Source organism: Corythoichthys intestinalis, chromosome 3 (genome assembly GCF_030265065.1).
Source record: "Corythoichthys intestinalis isolate RoL2023-P3 chromosome 3, ASM3026506v1, whole genome shotgun sequence".
In the NCBI taxonomy this organism is placed as follows: Eukaryota; Metazoa; Chordata; class Actinopteri; order Syngnathiformes; family Syngnathidae; genus Corythoichthys; species Corythoichthys intestinalis.
The window spans coordinates 17,837,461-17,863,483 of record NC_080397.1 but is presented as its reverse complement, the minus strand read 5'-3'; the positions used below and the strand labels follow the sequence as shown (position 1 = coordinate 17,863,483).

The 26,023-nt window shown below is 40.2% G+C and overlaps 1 protein-coding gene across 1 annotated transcript; it reads right to left on the bottom strand.

Moving 5' to 3' along the window:
• Positions 1-814: 814 nt before the first annotated feature.
• Positions 815-25,453, bottom strand: tspan36 (tetraspanin 36). The gene is made up of 8 exons (XM_057832492.1): positions 25,401-25,453; positions 23,625-23,719; positions 7,877-8,074; positions 7,698-7,772; positions 4,883-4,978; positions 4,588-4,737; positions 4,422-4,505; positions 815-1,333 (listed from the first exon to the last, which is right to left on the bottom strand). The coding sequence occupies exons 2-8, from the start codon at positions 23,682-23,684 to the stop codon at positions 1,253-1,255; spliced, it is 744 nt and encodes a 247-aa protein (XP_057688475.1). The 5' UTR covers positions 23,685-23,719; positions 25,401-25,453; the 3' UTR covers positions 815-1,252.
• Positions 25,454-26,023: the final 570 nt, after the last annotated feature.

Here is a 26,023-nt window from a genome sequence, read left to right as displayed (position 1 = left end):
TGTGCTTTATCAATAGGGTTGGGACCATCATTTATGCTGCATTGAATAAATTATGTCCAACCCTCCAGCATGTACTATATAAAATTTCCTTCCATGAAGACTCGCACATTCGTTCATCCTCCCTGTTATTTCCCAGTCTATGGTTGGCAATATTTCTTTTTATTTCAGATATTTTTAAGCAGGCCGAGTTTCTGAAAAGCAGAACGCACTGGCTTTATTATTTTATTCATATCATTTCATCTACTGGTTTTGCCTTCAAAACTGAAGCGCCTCAACTGCACCATCTTTAGGATAATCTAGTCTCTGCAGCAAACTCGTCAATTTTTTTTCCCCCCAAATTGGTGGGTTTACTTCAGGGTTCAGCAAATCTGAAACCTCGATGCCAACTATCCTGTCGTGTTTTCCACGTCGCTCTCCCCTAACACACCTGAATCAAATGATTACGTCATCAGCAACCTCTCGCGAAGCCTGATAATGATCCTGATTATTTGATTCAGGTGTGTTGGAAGGAGGGAGACATGGAAAACACGAGAGGAAAAGTGGCTCGAAGTCCGGATTTAGTGAACCCTGGTTTGCTTGAAAGCTATTATTTCACTAATAAAACATAATGCAAGTAAATGTTAGACAAACAGCTAATACATTACATGAAAGGCTCTTGAACACACATTTCTTTTTAATAAAATAATAATGTGGAAAGTTGATTGTATCATTTGATTCAGCTCACGGCTTTCTAAAAATAAAATCATTTTAAGAGCAACGTTATCATGATGCCACAACAGAATACATGAAAATACATACTTGTAATACAACCATCTTAATGTGAAATACTTTATTTTGGAAAGACAACATAATCATGTAGCGCCATTATAATTAACACAGAACTCGTAAAAATGGCCTGCTAATTAAAGAAAGCTAATGTAGTTGACTCAATAGTGCTAGAACAACCTGAAATAAGGCATTGTCACGGTGGATTCCGATTCATTTAGTCGACTAAAAATCTGAGTAACAGAAGGAAAGGCAACTTGAATCCATGAGTAGCTGTTAAAAAGTCCCAGTAGTGAGTTCAAGGCAGTGCAAATGAAAACAGAAGTGAATACTTGCTGCAATATAGGGAAGTCCAGCCAAATTCAATAAAATGACAGTGACATTCTTACTTGACTGCTTTTGACACATTTGACATTAGTTAACCACGCCCATGCAAAATCAGTAAAACTTAAACATGAGGCGAAGTGAAAGTTTTTTTTTTCCCCCGTCAGGCATAAAGAGGCTGGTAACCACTCCTGCGGCCGCCACTTCTACACGCAATCACACAAACGCTCAGCATCCCAAAGAACTGTAAACAATAGGAAAAATATCAGGTGCAGTGTGAACAAGCAGATTGGGTATTCAATCAATGCAAGGTTGATTTAACAGATCTCAAAATGTGGCATTGTGTGACCCTAACCACTGTCTGCCCAAACAAATTAAACATTAGAAAACACCTGCCGACAATGCGTAGCCAGCAAACGAGACTGCAGACAGTGTCAATTAGGCTACGTCTAGGACGGATAATGGCCTTAAACATGTAATTAGTTGGACTATACGGCATGTCGGCCACACTAGTATTCCTATTATCGGGATTAGTTGTTACGGATAACGTAGGCGGGTAATGTTACCCGCAGCCTACTATGGACTGCTGTCTCTGTACAACATTCGGATATTCTGGAAGGGATGTCATGCCTTCGTGGTTTTTAGTAAGGCATGACAGCATGTAAACAACGGAGGCGGACGATCACGACGTGGCATTCCTGCTCCTCTTTTCTTTTCCACACATTTTTCTTGAACCTTCAAACTACCTCTCAATAATATGCTTCAATTCAGTCCCCATTTGGGGTACTCCCATCGCGGATGAGGTGGAGATGAGCGTTTTTTATAGAGCTTGTTTCCAGAGTTCTCTCACATCAGCCAGCTGCAGGGCTGGCCCTCCCAACTCAATGCTAACCGTACTTAAGTACTGTATATAAAAATGCATAGAGGAAAATTAAACCCCGAAAAGTGACCTGCGTGGTACCCCCAGTCAAAGAGGCGCACGATCAGTTTCTTCCCCCCCCCCCCCAAGACATTTCTGCCTGTCAAAACTGTTGCCACTTCCAGGATCGACACTTTTATGCACAAGCAGCCTGGTAGCGGCCGCCAGGAAAAATACCCAGCGCCACAACATATGCTTCTATTTTTTATTTTCCAAGTGGTGAGAGCGCAACTGAACATCGATTATAACATCCCAAGTCAGTCAATGCCAGGCTTTCGTTGTTTTATAAAGACTTATTTCAATTACAACTCGGCTCCTGCTCATAAAAGCCGCACGTGCTCTCCCTTTCACTCTCGCTCCTGCATGATGCGTTCGATTGCTATCACGGGAAAAAAAAGTGATCACAAAATGATGACAGTCTAGAAGGTGTAGTATTTCGAAATTTGCCGCTGGCGAGGAATGAGTTTTCGGTTCAGAGGTAAACCGCGTGGGCGATGACGTAACACATGAGGCTTCTCCTTTTTACGCATGCGTAGTTGGCTCAAATGCAGGTGTACCTTGCAGAAGCAGGGTGGCCATTAAACGCACCTTAATTGAAGTGTGGACAGGTATAAAAATAGTCGGCAAAATACCCTGGAGAAAATGATCTGTCCTAGTGTAGACGTAGCCTTAGATTCAGAGGTTTCATTCATTTAAATCAATGTGGAAGAGTCAACATGAGAGTGGGCACTTGCACTCTTAATGTAAATCTGTTTTTATATACAGTGCCTTGCAAAAGTATTCGGCCCCCTTGAATCTTGCAACCTTTCGCCACATTTCAGGCTTCAAACATAAAGATATGAAATTTAATTTTTTTGTCAAGAATCAACAACAAGTGGGACACAATCGTGAAGTGGAACAACATTTATTGGATAATTTAAACTTTTTTAACAAATAAAAAACTGAAAAGTGGGGCATGCAATATTATTCAGCCCCTTTACTTTCAGTGCAGCAAACTCACTCCAGAAGTTCAGTGAGGATCTCTGAATGATCCAATGTTGTCCTAAATGACCGCTGATGATAAATAGAATCCACCTGTGGTCTCCGTATAAATGCACCTGCTCTGTGATAGTCTCAGGGTTCTGTTTAAAGTGCAGAGAGCATTATGAAAACCAAGGAACACACCAGGCAGGTCCGAGATACTGTTGTGGAGAAGTTTAAAGCCGGATTTGGATACAAAAAGATTTCCCAAGCTTTAAACATCTCAAGGAGCACTGTGCAAGCCATCATATTGAAATGGAAGGAGCATCAGACCACTGCAAATCTACCAAGACCCGGCCATCCTTCCAAACTTTCTTCTCAAACAAGGAGAAAACTGATCAGAGATGCAGCCAAGAGGCCCATGATCACTCTGGATGAACTGCAGAGATCTACAGCTGAGGTGGGAGAGTCTGTCCATAGGACAACAATCAGTCGTACACTGCACAAATCTGGCCTTTATGGAAGAGTGGCAAGAAGAAAGCCATTTCCCAAAGATATCCATAAAAAGTCTTGTTTAAAGTTTGCCACAAGCCACCTGGGAGACACACCAAACATGTGGAAGAAGGTGTTCTGGTCAGATGAAACCAAAATTGAACTTTTTGGCCACAATGCAAAACGATATGTTTGGCGTAAAAGCAACACAGCTCATCACCCTGAACACACCATCCCCACTGTCAAACATGGTGGTGGCAGCATCATGGTTTGGGCCTGCTTTTCTTCAGCAGGGACAGGGAAGATGGTTAAAATTGACGGGAAGATGGATGCAGCCAAATACAGGAACATTCTGGAAGAAAACCTGTTGGTATCTGCACAAGACCTGAGACTGGGACGGAGATTTATCTTCCAACAGGACAATGATCCAAAACATAAAGCCAAATCTACAATTGAATGGTTCAAAAATAAACGTATCCAGGTGTTAAAATGGTCAAGTCAAAGTCCAGACCTGAATCCAATCGAGAATCTGTGGAAAGAGCTGAAGACTGCTGTTCACAAACACTCTCCATCCAACCTCACTGAGCTCGAGCTGTTTTGCAAGGAAGAATGGGCAAGAATGTCAGTCTCTCGATGTGCAAAACTGATAGAAACATACCCCAAGCGACTTGCAGCTATAATTGGAGCCAAAGGTGGCGCTACAAAGTATTAATGCAAGGGGGCCGAATAATTTTGCACGCCCCACTTTTCAGTTTTTTATTTGTTAAAAAAGTTTAAATTATCCAATAAATTTTGTTCCACTTCACGATTGTGTCCCACTTGTTGATTCTTGACAAAAAATTAAAATTTTATATCTTTATGTTTGAAGCCTGAAATGTGGCGAAAGGTTGCAAGGTTCAAGGGGGCCGAATACTTTTGCAAGGCACTGTATGCATGGCTATTACAATTTCACGTTCGTTACCTTGATGATAGCAAAGCCCAGAACAACGAGCATGGCGTATCTCAGCACGTGCTTTAGCAAGGTCTCCAGCTTGACTTCACAACCCTGAAACACAAACGAGCCCACAAATAGTATTGTCATCTCCACATTTGGCTTAAGACAAAATTGTACAGCAAAATAGGTTCACCTCTAAATTGAGCATGTCTAATTGGTCCAACCTGCCAGTACACGATATGCTGTCATTTTTACAGCAGGACTTGGGCACTGTGCCATTGTGGCTTTGATACCAAGTCGTGTTGAACCAGCTGGTGTAGTTCCTTACGCCACAACAGTGCAACTGCATGAAGAAACATTCCGTTTAGAAAATTTGACCTGTTAAATTGCAATTTGGATCATTGACTGTACAATGCAAGCACATGAAAAAAAACTGAAAACAAAAGGGGGTCGTGTAATACTGAGGCGCAAGCCAGCAAATACCAAACCTGGGTCTGCAAGTTGTCCACAGTTGAGGTGTCGGCGCCCTCCTCGCCAAACTTTGAGAAGGCCTTAGTCAAAGAATTCTCCAGCTGACCGTTTATCTGTACACATGTGAAACAAAGAGTGTCTATTAAAAAAATAAACTTAAAAAAGAAAAAAAAAAAACACCTCAAAGATGTTCTCCTGAGTTTCATGATGTTTGCATCAAATCACCAAAACATCAGCAGATGACATGTAAAATCACTACTAACTATGGAAGCTTCTTACTGGACTTCAAGCAAACCCTGGTTCTGTAAACCTCTGTTCATCCTCTTGATTTTGGGACTTTGATGTTCAAATGAAATGCAAAAATGGCTTTCATTTACAAAGGACAATTGGGTAAAAATCCAGTTCTTTTCCAAGTTCCATTTTGGACGGTCTCTGCTTAACAGGAGGTTTGACCCATGTAATGCGGCATTTATGGACCTTGTCTTGTGTGTGGTGGCTCATGATGCAGTTGAACAGTCCTAACAAGGCCGCGCATCTTATATGGCTGGTTCAACTTCATTCATTCATTTTCTTCTGTTAAAATGCTTGATGTGTTCAGCATACTTTGAAAAATATAAAACATTATATAATGCTAATAATAACACAACATACACAACATTAATATAATAACATAACACGGCAGGGCTAAAAAACGAACATTAAGTACAGGGAAAATGTAACTCTCCGTATGCTGAATCAACCTTTCTTAACAGCAGCCTCTTCTAAAACTTGATGGCAAATATCCTTTGTCACAGGCATAATGACTTCTCCAAACATGAAAGATTTCTTGGTTTTAGCCAGGCATGAAAATGGGTCAGGGGTTAAAAAGGTGAGAAGGGTGTGGAGGAAATATGTTCCAGTACACTGTACAACTAGGGCTGTCCCAAACGACTACTTTTCTCCCGATTAGTTGACAAATCGTAAAAATAGTCTGCTGACTAATCTAATAATTTTTTCCTCCCTTTTTTTACTAATTTAACAATGAAATTTTTGATGACGCTTATTAATTCACAAAAATATTTTGGAATACTTAAAGTCTTTATTAAAGTACAAATAAACACGTAAATAACAATAAATCACAAACAATGAGGTCAAATGCTGATAGCATTAAGTAGTGCAAAAGAATGGAATGTAAACAGAATGATGGATTGATTCAGAACACTTACTTCGCCTTTCCAACATGATCAAAAAAAATTCTTTAAAAAAAATATCTAGCATTAATATTATAGTATATTACTATATACATAATAGTATTTTTATTGCAAACCAGATTTTTCATTAAGGGTGTCATTTTAAAGCTCTTCTTAGTGTAGAACAGGGGTGCATAAGTCCAGTCCTCGAGAGCCCCTATCCAGCTTGTTTTCCATGTCTCCCTCCTTGAACACACCTGAATCAAATGATCAGCTCATCAGCAAGCTCTGCAGGAGCCTGATAATGATCCTGATTATTTGAGTCAGGTGTGTTGGAGGAGGGAGAAATGGAAAACAAGCTGGATGGGGGCTCTCGAGGACTGGAATTGAGCACCCTTGGAGTAGAATCTGAATTCTTAATATAGTTGGATCAACTCCAGAAACCTTTATTTGTATGACAAACATGACGTGCTTTTATTTTGAAATGTTCACCAGTTAACAGTAAGCTTTACACTCCGCCAAAAAAAGATCTTTTTGTCATTGCATGTGGTTAAAGTAATCATTTTTTTTCTTTCTTTCATCTGCAAATGCTGTTAAGCAGCTATTTTTAATGTTTGAATTGTCACCTTTTAACTGCAAGTTTGCATTTTGGAGAAGACTGCCAATGTTTTATAGCAGGCTAAAGTAGGTTGACTTTTTTCCCCATTAGCCTCAATGTAGCAATGCTATCGTTTAAAGTGTTTAATATAGAAGTGTCTCCTTATTTTGTATGTCTGAACTTTAATTTTACAGTGTGTTGATGACCAATAAACATCTGTAAAAGGAACCGGAGTCTCATATGCAATCAACACGCACGTGTACAAGCCCCCTGACCTGGTGGTTGGGGATCCCTGGTGTACTTTCAGTTGAACATTTGACAAGTCAGCGGGCTTTCCCCATGATTGTGTACCCTTCCGAGTTCCGAGTTTCAATGTTGTCCCCATTCCTGCATACTATGGTTTCCTCTCAAAAATATGCATGGTAAACTGAATGAACACTAAAGTTCTCCATAGGTGTGATTGTGAGTGTAAAAGGTTGTTAGTCTACAGCAGCGGTCTCAAACCGACTCCACAAAGGGCCGCAGTGGGTCCTGGTTTTTGTTCCAACAGATCCAGCACAAACAGTTCAACCAATGAGGTTTCTACTAACATAAGCAGCACCTGATTGCAATCAACTGATTACACTTGTAAGAAACCAGATTGGTGAAAAGGTATTTGTCTCGTTTGGTTGGAATGAAATCCAGTACCCCCTGCGGCCCTTTGAGGACCGGTTTGAGACCACTGGTCTACAGTATATGTGCCCTGCGATTGGCTGGCAACCAGTTCAAGGTGTACCCGGCCTCCTGCCCATAGTGAGCTGGGATGGCCTCAAGCATCCCTCCAACCCTCGTGAGGATTAGCAATCCAGAATATGAATTGTAAGTAGTAGTTTATGTAAATCATAATAATCTAAATTACACATTTTGAACAATGCTTAAATACATAGTTCAATCTATAGTACGTGCAATGCTTGAATTAAAATGTAAGAGTCACACAAATGACCAAAAATATTGATTTTTCACTAGACTGAAGGTATATGAGATGCACTTGTAATGTTACAAAACCAGCTGTTTGAGATGACTCACCTTGCCTTGGTAGATCAGGCTCAGCGCCAAAACAGCCACTTCAGCTGCAAACATCACCATTATGATCAGAAAAAACTACATGAAACGAGAGAGAGAGAGAGAAAGAAAAAAGAACAATTCAGATCAGAATTACACCGAAGTGAAGTTGTGTTATCACATATTTGAGGTTGGGCACTTACAAAGCTCAACCCCACTTTGGACTCTCGAATGGTGGCGAAGCATCCCAGCAGGCCAAAAGCAAACATCAAGGTGCTGATGCTAATGATGACGACAGCCGGGATAAGGGCATAATGATGCTCGTCCTCGACGAAGCTGTCATAAGTGCCAAAGCTATTCAATACCTGGGCACCAACATAGGCCAGGCCAGCACCCGCAGCCTGGGACATGAAAAAATAAAATGCCGAGGTTATTAGAGACTCCCTTTCAGCAGCTGTCAGACATAAACCTTATCCTTTACCATGCCAATCTGTGTATTATGTGGGGTACAAGCACGAGGCACCGCGATCTAGCACAATAAAGAATGGTTGACTAAGACACATTTTTTGTAATAGGCACCTGATAAGCGATTCACTTGGTTGATTAACTTCAAATTTAGGGTGACCATACACAACATTATCTGGGCATTGAAGTCTGGTAACATGACACTACAGGATAACAGTTTCAGATTTGTCAAATTATCTAAACACGGGTACACCACTTTACTCAATCTCCATGCCGTGCATTAAAAACATAGCAGCTGTCTTTCTCCCAGGTACCCTTCGCACTACTTTAAAGATAGCCTGATCCAGATTTAAAACAAATGAGAGTAATACTGAAGATAAAATGATAGATATTTTGTAATCAGTTTGAAGTATTTGGTGTTCAAACAAAACTGTGAAACCCCATCGTACTATGAGTTTGCAAACAAACAAAAAAATGTCCCCTTGTATTTTTTCTGAAAGAAAAACATTTTCCCATTATAATGTGCTTTCTGTAACTAAGTCACAAAATGGCTCTGACGATATGGCGGATAAGAAAAGTAATTTGAATTCGAAAAGGACTTCAAGACACTAAACTAATTTCTGCTACTTCTTCAATTAGTAAGGAGCTAAATTTAGCGAGTTGTTCGCACAAAGTTTGAGTATTGTTTCTACATCTTGTACAGTACTCAAAGTTCAATTTTTCAAGATCAAATTATTCACACAATGTTCTGAGATGAGTTTGATACTCTCTGACCAAGATTTAAGAATCAGTATGGATATACACAAGAAAATCCTAAACAATTACTATCGGCAATTATAATCATTTTGAAATTGCCTTAATTGCGCGTCCTTAATAATCGCAGCGGCACTTCAATTGCAAGGTTAACCTGTATTTCCAAAGAAGCAATTAAAAAGTAAACAATTTCTAAATAAGGCTTGTGTGTGGCCGCCAATTTTGTTGACAACTAAATTGTGACAAATAAACTGGTCAGAGTATCACTACATCGCTTGCTTTCACATTAGCACTGTTTGGTCAGTTTTAAACAGACCAGAGTTCTTTTTCTCAGATAGTCCGCTTGACTTTGTAAATGTGAATGCGAATCCAAACTACTCAAAAATCGTGGGTCTCAGTCCGCTTTAAACGCACACTGCTTCGCTTGTGAATGCAAGCGGACCAGGGTGCGCTTATAACAGTGGCTGAGACAGGCGGAGCCGGAGCGGCCGTTTCATGAGTCTCGCTATCCTGGAAGTGGCGACAATTGACAGTCCAAAAAGTCACGATAGTGAAAGCGATTGCACGCTTGTGTGACATGGGGTACCCTTTCGTGATTTAATTTTCCCCCATACATTTTATACTGTGGGATGAAAAAGTATTTGAACCTTTTGGAATTTCCCACATTTTTGCATAAAATCAAAATCGAATGTGATCGGATCTTTGTCAAAATTACAGGTGAAAATACAGTGTCTGCTTTAACTAAAACCACCCAAACATTTATAGAATTAAATATTTTGATGAGGATAACATGCAAAGAATGACAGAAGGGGGGAAAAAAGTAAGTGAACCCTCTGCCTAAGGAGACTTAAAGAGCAATTGAAACCAATTTTTACCAAACATTTTAAGTCAGGTGTGTGCCCAATCACTGATGAGTGGTTTAAAGCTGCCCTGACCACTGTAAAACACACACGTCTTGATGAAAAGCATTGTCTGATGTGCATCATGGCTCGGTCAAAAGAGCTGTCTGAAGACCTGTGATCCACGATTGTTGATATGTATAAAGCTGGGAAAGGAAACAAAACAGTCTATAAAAGGCTGGATTTTCATCAATCGACAGTCAGAGAAGTTGTCTACAAATAGAGGAGTTTGGCACTTTTGCTTCTCTCCCAAGGAGTGGTCGTCCACCAAAGATGACGCCAAGAAATCAGCGCAGAATACTCAAAAAGGTAAAAAAGAACCCTCGAGTGTCAGACTTACAGAAATCACTGGCACAGTCCAATATCTCTGTGCACACATCAACAATATGTAAAACTATGGCCAAGAATAGCGTTCATGGGAGCACTCCACGGAGGAAGCCACTGCTGTCTAAAAATAACATTGCTGCTCATTTAATGTTCCCAAAAAGGCACTTGGACACTACAAAAGTTTGGGCAAAATATTTTGTAGACTGATGAAACCAAAGTTGAATTTTTGGGGAGTAACACACAAAGTCATTTGTGGAGGAAAAATGTAACAGCTCACCAACATCAACACCTCATCCCCACTGTGAAACATGGTGAAGGGAGCATCATGATTTGGGGCTGTTTTACTGCCTCAGTGCCTGGACAACTTGCAATCGTTAATGGAAGAATGAATTCAAAGGTTTATCAGGATGTTTTGCAGGAATGCCTGAGGCCATCTGTCAAGACAGATGAAGCTGAATAGAGGATGGACGCTGCAACAACACAATGATCCAAAACACAGAAGTAAATCAACTTCAGAGTGGTTTCAGAAGAACAAAATACCCGTTCTGGAGTAGTAAAGTCAAAGTCCAGACTTCATTGAGATACTGTGGCATGAACTAAAGACAGCGATTCATGCCAGACATCCCAGGAATCTGACTGAACTACAGCAGTTTTGTAGAGACGAATGGGCCAAGATTAGTCCTGATCGATGTGCCAGACTGTTCTACAGCGACAGGAAGCGTCTGGTTGAAGTTATTGCTGTCAAGGGGGGGGGGGGCAAAAAATCTTAAATGTGATGGTTCACTTACTTATTTTCCCCCTTCTGTCATTGTTTGCATACTATCCTCATTAAAATATGAAAACCTATAAATGTTTGGGTGGTTTTAGTTAAAGCAGAGTTTTTTTTCATCTGTGTAATTTTGACAAAAGATCAGATCACATTTGATGGTTATTTTATGCAGAAATGTGAGTAATTCAGAAAGGTTCAGATACTTTTTCATACCACTGTATATTACTGTAATTCGCACGGAATTACGAGGGCCCGACAGCGACGACGCAACATTACATGCGGCGTCATAGCACCACGCTGTGACACTCCAAGCTCCCTCCCCTCCCAGGATGTAGGTATTTTCCTCCCCTGAGTTTCTCAAGATAACTCCCAAAAAGACATCATCATTATGACTATGTGATGTGCATTTTTTTTTGTTTAATCTGCAAACATGTGACTAACGTCTCTAAATTTGACTGTCACATTGGGGTTGCGTTCGGACTGTTTATAAATCCATGAAAGTGTCATTTTCATTATTCCTCATTTCTTTTTCACCTTTAACTAGCCTTTATCAGAGGAAAAAAACAACAACTATGTTATGTTTGTACATTCCAAGGGGGTTTTGTAGAAGCCGGTATTCATGGCGTCTTTCCGCTGGGCCACATGAATCGTGTCTCTTAATCACTACAAAGTCACAGTCACGGGGGTTCTCATTTTGTAATCTTCCAAGAAAGTCTGATCTTAAATGAAGCAGCAGAGAGCCCCCCCCCCCTTCCTCCCAAGAAAGAGGTACAGGCAACTCTCTCTGGAATGTGGTGAAATTCACCAGAATTTCAAGGGGGCGTGGCAGAGAAGTGGGTTGCAACTTACTGTAGAGCAAAGGAGTAAGGGATATGTTGTGCAACAGTCAATGAGGTATTAGCTTTTTTACTTACCAATACTTGCATGTTAACCACTTTAAATTACACTTGCAAAACACATATCTCATCAAATTAAAATGAAAGGTCTCATACCCCCGCACCCTCATCTGGCTTCAGTGAAATGTTACAATGATTTGTACAGAGCTTTCCCAGCTTCAAAGCATCATTTGCATAATTATTTGGTATCTTGTTCGAAAGCACTTAGGCATGGTGACAGGCTCAGGATCAACCACACATCCTTCAGGTTGAGAAGTGACCACCAGACATTCGAGAAATTGCTGCCCGATTATGTGGCATGTTTGTGGTTATAGATATTGATATTAGGTAAATAGTTAGGAGCACTCACAAGTAGGGATGGGAATCGAGAACCGATTCCTATAGAGAACCGGTTCCGTGCATTTTTTTCCCCATGGAATCGTTTGGCAGTTTACTTAACGATTCTCTTAGATTCCAGCCAACATGAATTACATCACATCGTTTGGCAATATATTTGACCGTTCTCTTATCCAACCAGCAAGATTTACGTCATCAAATGTACGCATGACACGCTCGCTCGTTTCAGCAAGTAAGACTACGTGCTTATTTAAAGAGCGATAACTCACCAAGTGTAATCTGCAGAACTGTCGCCCAGGGAATTTGCGTTGATTTTCACAGGCCATGTCATTATTCATGTGAATACTTGGTGATGATTTTTCCCAAGAAGTCTATTAAGGGGTCTATCGTATTCCTAGTCAAATACTCTATAGAAAAATATAACATAAATGCATCTAAAATAATCCTAAACGATTTTATTAGCAATTTTAATACTCATTTCGATTGGTAGTCCACCAATCAGTGTTTTTTTCTGAATGATTTAAATTTGGTGGGTCGTAAGGCCAGTCGGACTATTGATTTCACACAAAAGTATATACCTCCACATCCTATGGTGGTATTTTTGTGTTGCTATGACTAATGGAAGTGGATGTTCCAAATTACTTCCCGAAATGCACCTGATGACTACAGCCAATTAGCGTATTTTCGCCCGTAATTCGAGATAGGATAGTCCCATTGGTCCCAAACCACTTTTATTCGACTCCGTATCAAAAGGCCTTTCCATTGAGTACCCCAACTACAGTGGGGAGAACAAGTATTTGATACACTGACAATGACTGTATGTCTACGAAGTTAACGAATCCAAGTCAACGGAGGATTGTGCTAAAATTCCTCTTTAATTGTATGAGATCCAGCAGTCCTTATGTAATTACACCAACCTATTGATAAACTTGTTAATATTTGGGACAATATAAGAGATACTCTGTCCCTGCTGTCTGGACTAGCTGAACACTTGCTGTGTGTGCAGGCTTTCTCCACCCCATTTGAGAGGGTGTTCTCCACTGCTGGAGACACCAAAAGCCCAGAAAGATCACATATCCTACCTGAAAAACCAGACATGCTTATTTTTCTGCAAAAGGATTGTTAATTTTGCACATTTGCACTTAACACTGTTCTGCTGTATTTGCCAGTTTTTATCTTTTTTTAATTATTATTTTTCAGTGCTTTCAGCGCATAGGCCCTTTTAAAAAGGAGGATTTTTTTTTCTATTAGAAAAATGTTTCAGTAAAATGTTACAAATTCTTCTCTATTTGCCACAGTTACATATTGCCACAGTTAACACCATGGCTTTGGTCCTCTTTCGACCTTGTTGTGAGTTTGTAAGGTTGACTTCTGATTAAACAAGCTAGATGCCAATCAAAATGTTTGTTGTTCTTTTTCCCAAAATTAGAATCGATAAAGAATCGAATCGTTAAGCAATATCAATAAGGGAATCGGAATCGTAAAAATCCTATTTATTCCCATCCCTACTCACAAGTATGGGCATCAAAATATTGATAAAGAATATTTTTTGATAATGATGATTTGTATGTCAGATACAGGGTTCCCCCTACACATAAGATTGTGGAACACCACCACACCAAAATAAAAGCCGCCACGCCTTGCAAATGTTTTTTTTTTTTTTTTTTTTTTTTTTTAACATTTGAACATTCTACAACATTCTAATATACAATTTAACATTAGGATAACGTTAACAGTTAGTTAACTCACAATAGCGACACAGCCAGATTATTTTAAGAAAAACTAATTGCCCATCAATATCCAGGTAGTACCCGGGTTACAACGTTCCCCATTTACGGGATTTCGACTTTACAACCGCCATTTTGTCACCCGTTGGTTTGTTTGTTTTTTTTCCCCCCTTTTCTTAAAGTGCCATAAACAGTACTGAAGGGAAAAGGTACCGTTCAAGCACACACCATATAATTGTTTGCATTAGTATAACACATTCATTTAACTATAATTTAGGCATACTGGCAGACTTCACTCAGTGGCCTTGAACACAGTAAAGTGAATCACCTTATCGGCGCTGATGAGAGGGAAAAGGCAAACTGGTACCGTTTCTCGTAGGCACCGTCTAGCTGTTTGCATCACTCGAACACACGTAATATAATCAATCAGGGAATAGTATCATTTCTCATATTCACTGTAGGACAGCACTACTCTAACACACCTAATATAAAATAAATAGCACACCATTGTTTAAAGAAACAGAATAGATACACAACGCCATTTTATCACAGAAGCCCAGCGTGTGCATCACGAGCAAGATTGTCGCACCAACTCTGGCAATCAGTTCTCCCAACAAACGAACAAGGACAAAGACCAGCGCGCTTTGTCCTAAAACAAGTAGCGCCAGCCCGGATAACAAAGTTGATAGCAGGCGCTTGTGACGTCAAGACCAGCGTCGGTCACTGTGGCAACCACATCCCATCCACGCACGAACCAAACAGCCCGAAAATGGCCAGAGAGGGATGATCCCAAAGCAACGCGCGGACACACCTTCGGTCGGCCCATGGACTTAAAAACACTGGACACTGAGATAAGACAGATTTTGCTGCTCGGAAACATGTAGCCTTGTTTTGGATCCAGAATTGTCCCTCCGTCGTCTGTTTTTGCCTTGTTTTTGACCATTGTCGACAAATAAATTGTCAACCTGCTTTTGGCGAGTCAGTACAAAGGGTTAACATCAGAGATGAACGCGCGGAGTTCCGCCTTACCGGTTGGCGCGTGGGGGGGCAGCATCGGCAGAGCGGCACTTTGTTCGGCTGTCGCTGTTTCCGTGCGTCTTGGCCGGGGGGGCGAATTCCAACAGTACCTTATTAAACCTCACGGTATCTTATTTTATAGTTTATTAATATGACTGTTCTGCTCATTAGCGAAATGTGTATTTGATTATAATGTAGGCCTTTGTTTTTTGTGATGCATGCTTTTATTTTGGTGCAGGAAGTGCAGAGCAGGTAGTACTTCGCACGCAATTAAGAGCACATGTACACACGAAGAACGTATTTGCGCACACGAAAATGAGCGCATTTATTCCCACAAAGTGAGGGAGAGCGGGGAAAGATTAAAGCTTAGCTTGCTGTCTAGCTAGCTACAATGTCTTGGCAAGGACAGTACAATGATGTATAATATACGTTTTTGGATCGTTATTTTGAGATTTAGGGGGTATTTATGGGTACTTATAGGTTTATTTCGAATTACGGGTTACGTTGCCAGCGTAGGAATGGAACTCGTTCGTAACTCAGGGACTACCTGTATTGTGAACTTTTTAACTGCGTGGAAATGAGACGTGCAGAGTCCAGTCAACAAGCGTTTTGCAGCATTTATACCCTTTTTTAGCCTGCCAGGTGCTACCGCAGTTAGGCAACATTTTCCCAGACTATAGGAGGCAGTAAAAGTGTCTATGGCAATAATACTGCACTGACAGAAGATGAGATGCCTACGCCTCTCCACCATCGCCCTTGGCCAGGAATAGCTCCTTAACAATTAATAAAAAGAAAAGTACAGTGGTACCTCTACATACGATCGCTTCGACACACGAACTTTTCGACATCCGACGTAAAATTTGACTCGCCATTTGTTTCTACATCCGACGACATGCTCGAAATACGACGACAACGGCAGCACCGCAGACGAATGCACGGCGGATTTTCTTGTGTGACAAATCAACACAGGTTTCAGAAAAGGTTGGTACAGGTGGTGAAACAAGGAAAAAGTTGACGCTTACCTTCTAAATGAAGATACAAATGATAGAAAAATATGAGCGTAGGGTGGGCATCCGTGAAATGGCTCAACAATACATCTCCACGGTCCTCCTCCGACCATCGTTCGCCAGTCTTTATAAGTTAAGCTGACAATTCTTATTGTGGTAACATCTCCAGAGAAATCGCCAGCTTCGCCACGTTTTCATCATTTCTTTCACAACTTATTCAACACAAAACGCCTGCTGTCTGCCGCAATTGACGATGTTCTCAAGAAAGCATTGAAAGCGAAAGTAAACTTTCACCCGCTCCCCTCCCTCTTTGTCACGTCAGCGCCGCGGTGCCTTCAGGTACAGAAAAAAACGTCCGCCTTATTAGAACCCGTTTCGTTACACTATTACAGGAATTATTATTATTATTATATTATTAATCCGATTTTTATTTATTATTTATTTGTTTTGCTATATGTAATTGCCATTTGTAATAGTACCAGCAGTATTTTTTAAGGATTTAGTGCAGGTTTTTGGGCTGTGGAACGAATTAATGGAATTATAATGTATTCCTATGGGAAAATCCTGCTCGACACACGACCATTTCGACTTACAAACAAGCTCCTGGAACGGATTAACTTCGTATGTAGAGGTACCACTGTACATTTAAATAAACGTAGACGACACACTGGACTGATATAGGTTTGCCATTGGTGCACTTGTTGTCAAACTTGCAGCAAATGAGGAATTAGTGTTGGAGGCTTGGCACATTGAGCTTCCCATTTTGTGCTAATACACCATTGAGTAAATTCTGCAGCCTAGCTGCAACACTGATTGCTATTGAATCGGTCTTTTGATTGACATACAGATAAACTAGTCAAGCTTAGTAGAGGAAGCAATGCCAGAGCCCCATTTGACTATCACACACCCTCCCTGGTGTCTGATCTTTATTTAACTCACAGCAAGTGACATCTGATTTGCACGAGTCACAACACATGCGCAGTTAACCATACATACCTGAGAAAACCGCCAGTATTTTCAAATCCCTGCCAGATTAATGGGATGAAGTACGACAGTGTAAAAAAAAAAAATTTTTTTTTTTTTAAGTATGAACGTTCAAATTCTGTGAAATATGGAATTCTTCCTATAAATGATAGATGAGCAGCATTTTATGGGTCTGTTGTAGGAGACAAAATGTGGCGTAATTAATAATAAACTATGCTATTATCCGAGGATTTGTTGTGCGCGTGTACTCATAACCTCCAGAGAGCAATGTAATTAATTGGCAGAGATTTAAAATAAAAAATTATAACTATAATCGGGCTCAAAAGATCAATGCATATAAATTTCTAGACTGTGTCAAATTTCTTTAAGATCCACCCACAAATACCACGTAGGAATAGTAATTTCAATTCTGCAGTTAAATCTAAATGAGCTCTGGGACAATAAAAATCAGAAGTGGGAAGTAACGTGTTACATGTACTCCATTACATTTACTTGAGTAACTTTTGAAGAAAAATGCACTTCTAAAAGTAGTTTTACTAAGCTATACTTTGTACTTTTACTTGAGTATATTTGTGAAAAACACTACTCTTACTCTGGGCTACAAATGAGTTTTCCTCTTTATTGTACATATTAATTTTTTATTTTTTTATTTTTTGCGAGTGTAGTGACATGAGACGTGCCTAGTGTATTACCGCGGAGTGCTACCGATTTCACCAATGAGACATCGCAACAATAATCACATGACTCCATGATGCCAAACGCAAGCTTGCCGTTCGATCTTCACGCCAGCCTGTTCAATCATGTGGTCTTTAAAGCATCGTAAAAAATGAAGTATTTGATACGGAGCGCTGCCCTCAACATGACTCGAAAGCTTGGATTTCAACCTCTCTCCCAGTTTTTATTGGCACCGATTGACCTCGGAAAACCAGAGATAAGATCTTTTTCATTTCAAAATCGTAATTATGAAGGAACTTCAATATTCAAACTGAGAACTATTTTCTCAACCACAGGGCAGTCATGTTCTTTGGACGAATAATGCCTACTTTGTGTATTCCCCCCCCCCCTCGTCGGAATGCAATGATATTTGATTTTTTTGTGTGTATTTCTTTGGCTTAATGTGGTTATGTAATGGGTCATATTGTACAGTATCATTATAACAATAGTCCATATAGATAACTTTGTGCTCGGATAAAAATACCATTGTTTAAAAAAAAAAAAAAAATTCCAACAAAAATATAAGCAATTACTCACAATGTTACTCATTACTTGAGTATTATTTTCACCAAATACTTTTTTACTTGTACTTGAGTATATTTTTTTGATGATTACTTTTACTTTGAGTAATATTATTTTGAAGTAACGCTACTCGAGTAAAATTTTTGGCTACTCAACCCTACTTTGATTAAAATCCAGCTCAAAAGATCGATGTGTATAATTTCCGTATATTATACTGTACATACCAGATTTCATTGTAATTCTTCCACAAAAAATGGAGGGGTAGCAATTATAACTCTGCATTTAATCAGACCTGGATTAAAAAAAATTATAACCCACCTCCGAGAATTGATGCATATCCATCTCTTGAATATATTTACTTAATTTGTTTCTGATCTGTCCACTAATAACAGAACAATTTTTAGTTAGGGTCCTACCCCAGAACTAGAACCGAGCAAGAACGTTTTGAACAAATCACGCGAGTTTTTGAGGCCTCCCCAAACATTTTCCATAAATTGAGAACCCTGAGGTCAAAGTTTGAGATTTCCTTCACGTCATCGTCGATGCATTCCGGAAACTATCACTCACAGGTGCACCCGAGAAAACTGTGCCGAAGCCGAACATTCCAAGTCCCTTAAAATCAACGCCGTAGGTTTTGTCTCAACATTGGTATGGACGATATAACAGCATAAAATGCATGTACACTTTTTGCTGGGGATGGGACATTAATGAGACCAAACAGAGTGGGTGAACGGGGGTCAGGGCTACATTTCTCACGAATATGATGAACCTAATTAATTGATAGGCTATATGATCAATGCAAAATAAATCAAAATAAATCTGTATTGACTTATATTAACTTTCACATGTATTGGCTGAGGTGATACACCGTTTGATTCATACCGGTGTTATAGAAAATACTTAAGATACTGTACATTTTAAAAACTTCCAGAATTTCTGGATTTTATTAGCAAACTGAAATTGCAATAATTGAACATAACTAATGATATTAACAGACAATAAATACAAACTTATTAATGATCTCTTAACTATCCAGGAATTAAAAAAATACAGTGCCTTGCAAAAGTATTCGGCCCCCTTGAATCTTGCAACCTTTCGCCACATTTCAGGCTTCAAACAAAGATATGAAATTTAATTTTTTTGTCAAGAATCAACAACAAGTGGGACACAATCGTGAAGTGGAACAACATTTATTGGATAATTTCAACTTTTTTAACAAATAAAAAACTGAAAAGTGGGGCGTGCAATATTATTCGGCCCCTTTACTTTCAGTGCAGCAAACTCACTCCAGAAGTTCAGTGAGGATCTCTGAATGATGTCCTAAATGACCGATGATGATAAATGGAATCCACCTGTGTGTAATCAAGTCTCCGTATAAATGCACCTGCTCTGTGATAGTCTCAGGGTTCTGTTTAAAGTGCAGAGAGCATTATGAAAACCAAGGAACACACCAGGAAGGTCCGAGATACTGTTGTGGAGAAGTTTAAAGCCGGATTTGGATACAAAAAGATTTCCCAAGCTTTAAACATCTCAAGGAGCACTGTGCAAGCCATCATATTGAAATGGAAGGAGCATCAGTCCACTGCAAATCTACCAAGACCCGGCCGTCCTTCCAAACTTTCTTCTCAAACAAGGAGAAAACTGATCAGAGATGCAGCCAAGAGGCCCATGATCACTCTGGATGAACTGCAGAGATCTACAGCTGAGGTGGGAGAGTCTGTCCATAGGACAACAATCAGTCGTACACTGCACAAATCTGGCCTTTATGGAAGAGTGGCAAGAAGAAAGCCATTTCTTAAAGATATCCATAAAAAGTCTAGTTTAAAGTTTGCCACAAGCCACCTGGGAGACACACCAAACATGTGGAAGAAGGTGCTCTGGTCAGATGAAACCAAAATTGAACTTTTTGGCCACAATGCAAAACGATATGTTTGGCGTAAAAGCAACACAGCTCATCACCCTGAACACACCATCCCCACTGTCAAACATGGTGGTGGCAGCATCATGGTTTGGGCCTGCTTTTCTTCAGCAGGGACAGGGAAGATGGTTAAAATTGACGGGAAGATGGATGCAGCCAAATACAGGAACATTCTGGAAGAAAACCTGTTGGTATCTGCACAAGACCTGAGACTGGGACGGAGATTTATCTTCCAACAGGACAATAAAGCCAAATCTACAATGGAATGGTTAAAAAATAAACGTATCCAGGTGTTAGAATGGCCAAGTCAAAGTCCAGACCTGAATCCAATCGAGAATCTGTGGAAAGAGCTGAAGACTGCTGTTCACAAACACTCTCCATCCAACCTCACTGAGCTCGAGCTGTTTTGCAAGGAAGAATGGGCAAGAATGTCAGTCTCTCGATGTGCAAAACTGATAGAAACACACCCCAAGCGACTTGCAGCTGTAATTGGAGCAAAAGGTGGCGCTACAAAGTATTAATGGAAGGGGGCCGAATAATATTGCACGCCCCACTTTTCAGTTTTTTATTTGTTAAAAAAGTTTAAATTATCCAATAAATTTTGTTCCACTTCACGATTGTGTCCCACTTGTTGTTGATTCTTGACAAAAAATTAAAATCTTATATCTTTATGTTTGAAGCCTGAAATGTGGCGAAAGGTTGCAAGGTTCAAGGGGGCCGAATACTTTTGCAAGGCACTGTAAGCATTTGTCTTGAGACCACTCAACATTGTCTGTCTTAGGAAATAAGTTAAATACAGTGGTACCTCTACATACGAAGTTAATTCATTCCAGGACCTTGCTCGTAAGTCGAAATGGTCGTATGTCGATCAAGATTTTCCCATAGGAATACATTATAATTCCATTAATTCGTCCAACAGCCCAAAAACCTCCACTAAGTCTTTAATAAATACTGCTGGTACGATTACAAATGGCAATGGCATATCAAAATAAATAAATTATAAATAAAAATCAGATTATAATAATAATTCCTGTAATAATGTAATGAATCGGGTTCTAATGTGGCAGGTGTTTTTTGCTGTACCTGAATGCAATGCACCCGAGAGCAGGTAGTTTGAGAGTTTCACTTTCATTTTCAATGTTTTCTTGAGAACACCGTCAATTTTGGCGGTCAGGAGGAGTTTTGTGTTGAATAAGTTGTGAAATAAATGATTAAAATGTGACGAGGCTGGCAATTTCTTTGGCAATTTTACCACAATAATAAATGTCAGCTTAACTTACAAAGACTAGCGAACAGTGGTCATCGGAGGACCGTGGAGATGTATTGTTGAGCCAGTTCACGGATGCGCACACCACCCTCATATTTTTCTATAATTTGCATCTTCATTTAGAAGGTAAGCATCACCCTTTTGCTTGTTTCACCGCCTGTACCAACCTTTTTGAAACCTATGTTGATTTCTCAAACAAAAGAAAATCCACCGTGCGTTCGTCTGCGGTGCCGTCATGTCGTCCTATTTCGAGCATGTCGTCGGATGTAAAACAAATAGCGAGTCAAATTTTACGTCGAATGTCGAAACGATTGTGTGTAGAAGTGATCGTACGTCGAGGTACCACTGTGTAACTGAAAAAACTTCTTAGAGTATGACCACAAAAAAAAAAAAAAAAAAAAAAAAAAAAAATGGAGCCTTCCTTCAGGTAAAAGACTGCTGCTTTTGTCCAAAAGCACAGCCAAACTCAACAAAAAAATAAAAAATAAAAAACTTTTGACCTCGGTTATGATTGACGAATGATTTACTGAAAAAAAATGTCTGCAGAGGCTGCAACATTTTTTAAATATATAAATGGAGAAAATAAAAAATGTTAAAGAAATGCAAGTCATCGGCCAATCATACATGCGTTTGAGGGGGGAAAATGGACCAGCACATTCAGCAAGTGAAAAGTCAGTCATTAGTGTGAACATAATGAAATTAATGAAATTATGGTAGGGTCAATTCTATCATTACAACATGGGAAGACAATCTAAATGACCTATATAACTGAATTCCTTATACAACAACAAGGATGATCTGACAACTGCAATCAAAGAGTTGGCAACAAATTGATGAAGAATACTCATCAAGTCCATGCCTCACAGACTGCAAGCTGTGATAAAAACCAGAGGTGGTGCTACCAAATATTAGAGATGTGTTTTGATTGTTATTTCTTTGTTTGTTGCTCACGATTCCATATTTTTTCCTCAGAATGGAGTGATTCCATATATACAGGGTGACCCCAAAAAAAAGTTTACACTGCCATAATACAACTTAAATGCCATGTTTATTCATCTTAGAATTAGAATTGAATCACAAATTATACATTATTGTAAAGAACATGTACAGTACACTATTTTTCAATGTGTCCTTCCTTAAGTGTCACAACAGCCTCCAGGCGCCTGCGGAATGCTTCTTTATGTAGGATGCTGTCATCTTTTCCCAAGATCTAACAATGGACCTCTCCAAGGCTGCCACAGAAGTTTGTGGCTTCTTACAGGCACTGTCCTCCACAGTTGCCCATATGCTATAATCCAGGGGATTGAGCTCTGGACTCTGGGGTGGCCACATATCACCTTGTCAATCAACTTTTTGGTCCGCACAGATCTTCACTTCCAGACCCAGGTTTTCGTGAGGCTGTTCCAGTATCTTTCAGCTTCTTTTTAACTTTGTAGACTGCACATCTGGATATTCTCAGATTTGCTGCAATCTCAGTAGGTGTCAGACCGGCACGCAGCAATTCAGGTACAGCTAAAGTTTTCTTCATTTTCAGCAGAAGCACAGGAATTGTAGAGACGAGAGATTACCAGCTGCACTGAGTGACCTTAATGTATCACTTAAGCATGACAACCTATTTAGATATGTTTCAATGGCTTTTAAACAAGCAGTCAACTGTTAACCGTTTTTTTGGGTCACCCTGTATTTCCCTGCACTTGCGCTATAAAATTAACATTTACTGACCACCACAATGTTTTTTTATTCATTTCTTTTAGTGTTTCTGAACGCTAAAGAGTTGCACTTTTGAACTAATTCATTATTTTTTCAAGCTTTTTATTAGTTTGTTCTATATGGTAAAATCTCTGAGTGCTTGTCCGAGACTGGTGATTCCATCCTTTTTGCTAGGGGTTGTATAATACAAACAAGGTTGCTTAAAAGTGATCGATTCAAAACAATAGCCAAAAATGTAAAGAAAGCCACAAAGACAGCAGTCAGATTGATTACATACTTGCAGAGGAGTCAAACAAAACAATGTTTACAGAGTTCAAAACAACGCCTTGAAAGGTCAAAAAAAAAAAAAAAAAAACGATGACGACGACACTTAACTAAACGCAAACAACAGGAGTGTCAAATGGTGAATCTCCCTCAATGTTTTTGATTTCCAGAAACTTTACAACGACATCAGAACCCGAAATTGTTTCTGGAAAATCCGGACTAACATAACGATAAAAATCTCGTTGAACGTTCGCTTGCTTAACACAACTGCCCTCGTGATTTGGATGAACTACCCTGCGGTTATGAATAAATATATTTGCAGGAGCGAAAGATTTTTTTTTTTTTTTTTAATGATATAAGAGAGTTCATCCCTTACCCAGAAGACAAGGCTGATGAACAGAAGGACCGTCTTGGAAGTGATAATGCTGCAGTCCATGTCGTCTCGACGGCGGTTAGGAAACAAGTGAAGACTAGTGTTGTATCGGTCGCGAACGATTCGTTCTTTTTGAACGAATTGTTTTGGTGAACGAGACCGAACTAATCATCATCTGCACTGATTCGTTCTATGAAGGTGGTGCTTGTTCGCTGCGTGGGAGGGCGTTGAGCAAGCGGCAGCGTCTTCTGACATCGCACACGACCAATCAGACGCCAGCCTCGTCGCGGGCAGGGGAGGGACCGGAAACAGAATCAGGGCGTTTGTCACTCACGTCCACGTGTGGCCAATAAGCAGCCAGCGTGCAGGCAGGGGGGCAAGACTGAGTTTTGTCACTTCCCGTTCAGTGACTCGGTCCTCCGGTTCCTGACCTAGCTTGCTGCTAACTTGATTTTCCAGTAATGACTATGCGGTGAATGAATCAGAAAATGAAAGGAAATGACTTTGTCACATATTTGTTAACGTGGAGCCTATCAAATGCTGCTCAAACAGACAAAAACACCACACAAATCTAGCGAGCATTGTTTAGAGTAGTACTTTTCTCAACAAACTCGTGACTGCCTATGACGACATACTATCAAATTTACAGTAATTTAAAACACGGGTAGCTACGAGGCAAGCAAAAGCTGAGCTGCGGTCGCGTGACGGCAGTGAAGCGGGCAGAGAACTGTCACTATATGGAGGCTTCATGGCAGCGATATTTACCTCATATGTGCACAGAAAAAAATATTTAGTATGATCACCATAATACTGATTTGCAATGAAACTGTATATACATGTCAATTTTTTCCCGAGTGTTTTATTTATTTTTTTTTCGTGTCAGCGTGTCGGGTGTTGGTTGCTTTGACAAATTATGTCAATCCGTCCATCATGTGCTACTCAAGCGCCCAAAAAACAAAGCACGCGGACACGGGAGATGTCGCAATATGTCTACATTTTTCTTAACAGACTAATGAGAGTAGAAAGGCGACATCGTAAAGAGCAAACAATTATTTCTCGTCAGCATTTGACGATCTGAGATGCGGGGACGACAGGGGAGCTGACCGGATTATTTTATTTATTAATACCAGTGCAAAAATTCAACACGATCATCTTAATACTAAAAAACAAAAATACAACAGAGCGAGATGTAAATATGATGTGTTGGTCGTTCCATATTCAGAAATTAAACTTTCGATGTATTTTTATTTTCGTGACAGCAAACATGCTGTATATGTGATTGTATGTGTGATCAAGAACCTGCTAAAGAAAGTCCGTCCGCCCCCGCCCCCTACTCCCCTCACAAAAGGAAAATGTTTAACCGTGTCCTAAATCGAAATGCAAGCACGAGCCATGACTTTGAGCCCATAGAACTAGGACAGACGACGCGGAAGTTCTCCCTCGCTTTTGCAGCAGCAGGAGGGAGACGAGGCTGTCTGTGAAAGCAGAATGATACCGCCTGTCACTCATTTCTGAAACTACGACGAGTGGTCAATGTGGAAGAGAGGGAGGGACCAAGCAATGTCACTTCCCGTTCAGTTATACTGCGAAGCGGTCTTTGGTGATTCGTTCGGCAACGTCACTTCCCGTTCAGTAACCGAACGATTCGTTTGGGCGGGGAGGGAGATGAGGGGGGCGAACGATTCGTTGAACGATTTGTTTGAACGAATCTTTTTACTGAACGAACCGGAATGGATTCGTTTGCTCAAGTGAACGAGAAATCTCGTCACTAGTGAAGACCACTTGGGAGGCAGCGGCAGGTCGCTACGCAGATCCTTTAACCTTTGAATCTTGAGTCACGAGGGTTCCCGACAGCCAAACGTCGCTTGTGGCGTCACTCAGTCACATGTCATGGGCCGGAAGTAGTGTACGGGAATAAGGGGGGGAAAGTGCGTAGAAACGCTTCTTCCCTATTCTTTCACAGAAAAAAAGTATGCTTCATTCGTTGAATTATTTTTATTCACCCTTCGTCACTTAATCGTACATTCGACACGTGGGTTCAAAAACTTCAAATCCTTCTCAGAGTGACGGTGTGAATATGGGAGTGAATGGTTGGTTGTCCGTACGTGCTGAGTGGCGACCAATCCTGGGTCAAGTCTGCTTTACACCCGGAATGAATGAATGAAGCTTTTAATTTCGAGCAAGTACAAAGAAAAAGAAATACAGTATAACTCAAAATAATTATTTGCGCTCGAAAGGGAGTGCGAAGAAGAAAAACTTATTCAATCCCACCTCTGATATCAATGTCCAGCATTATTTCGTGGGACACTATTGTCCTTCGACTTTTCCCTCCAAAATGTCATGTGACTCGCATAAGCGGATTTTATGGGGGGCCTGGCCCTCCTGGTGTCCGAAAAGTGTCA

Coding starts and splice junctions, on each gene's coding strand:
- tspan36 (XM_057832492.1), bottom strand. CDS start 23,684: ATGGACTGCAGCATTATCACTTCCAAGACGGTCCTTCTGTTCATCAGC. Junction 8,075..23,624: donor TCATCAGCCTTGTCTTCTGG/GTAAGGGATGAA, acceptor TTCATGTCCCAG/GCTGCGGGTGCTGGCCTGGC. Junction 7,773..7,876: donor CCAAAGTGGGGTTGAGCTTT/GTAAGTGCCCAA, acceptor CGTTTCATGTAG/TTTTTTCTGATCATAATGGT.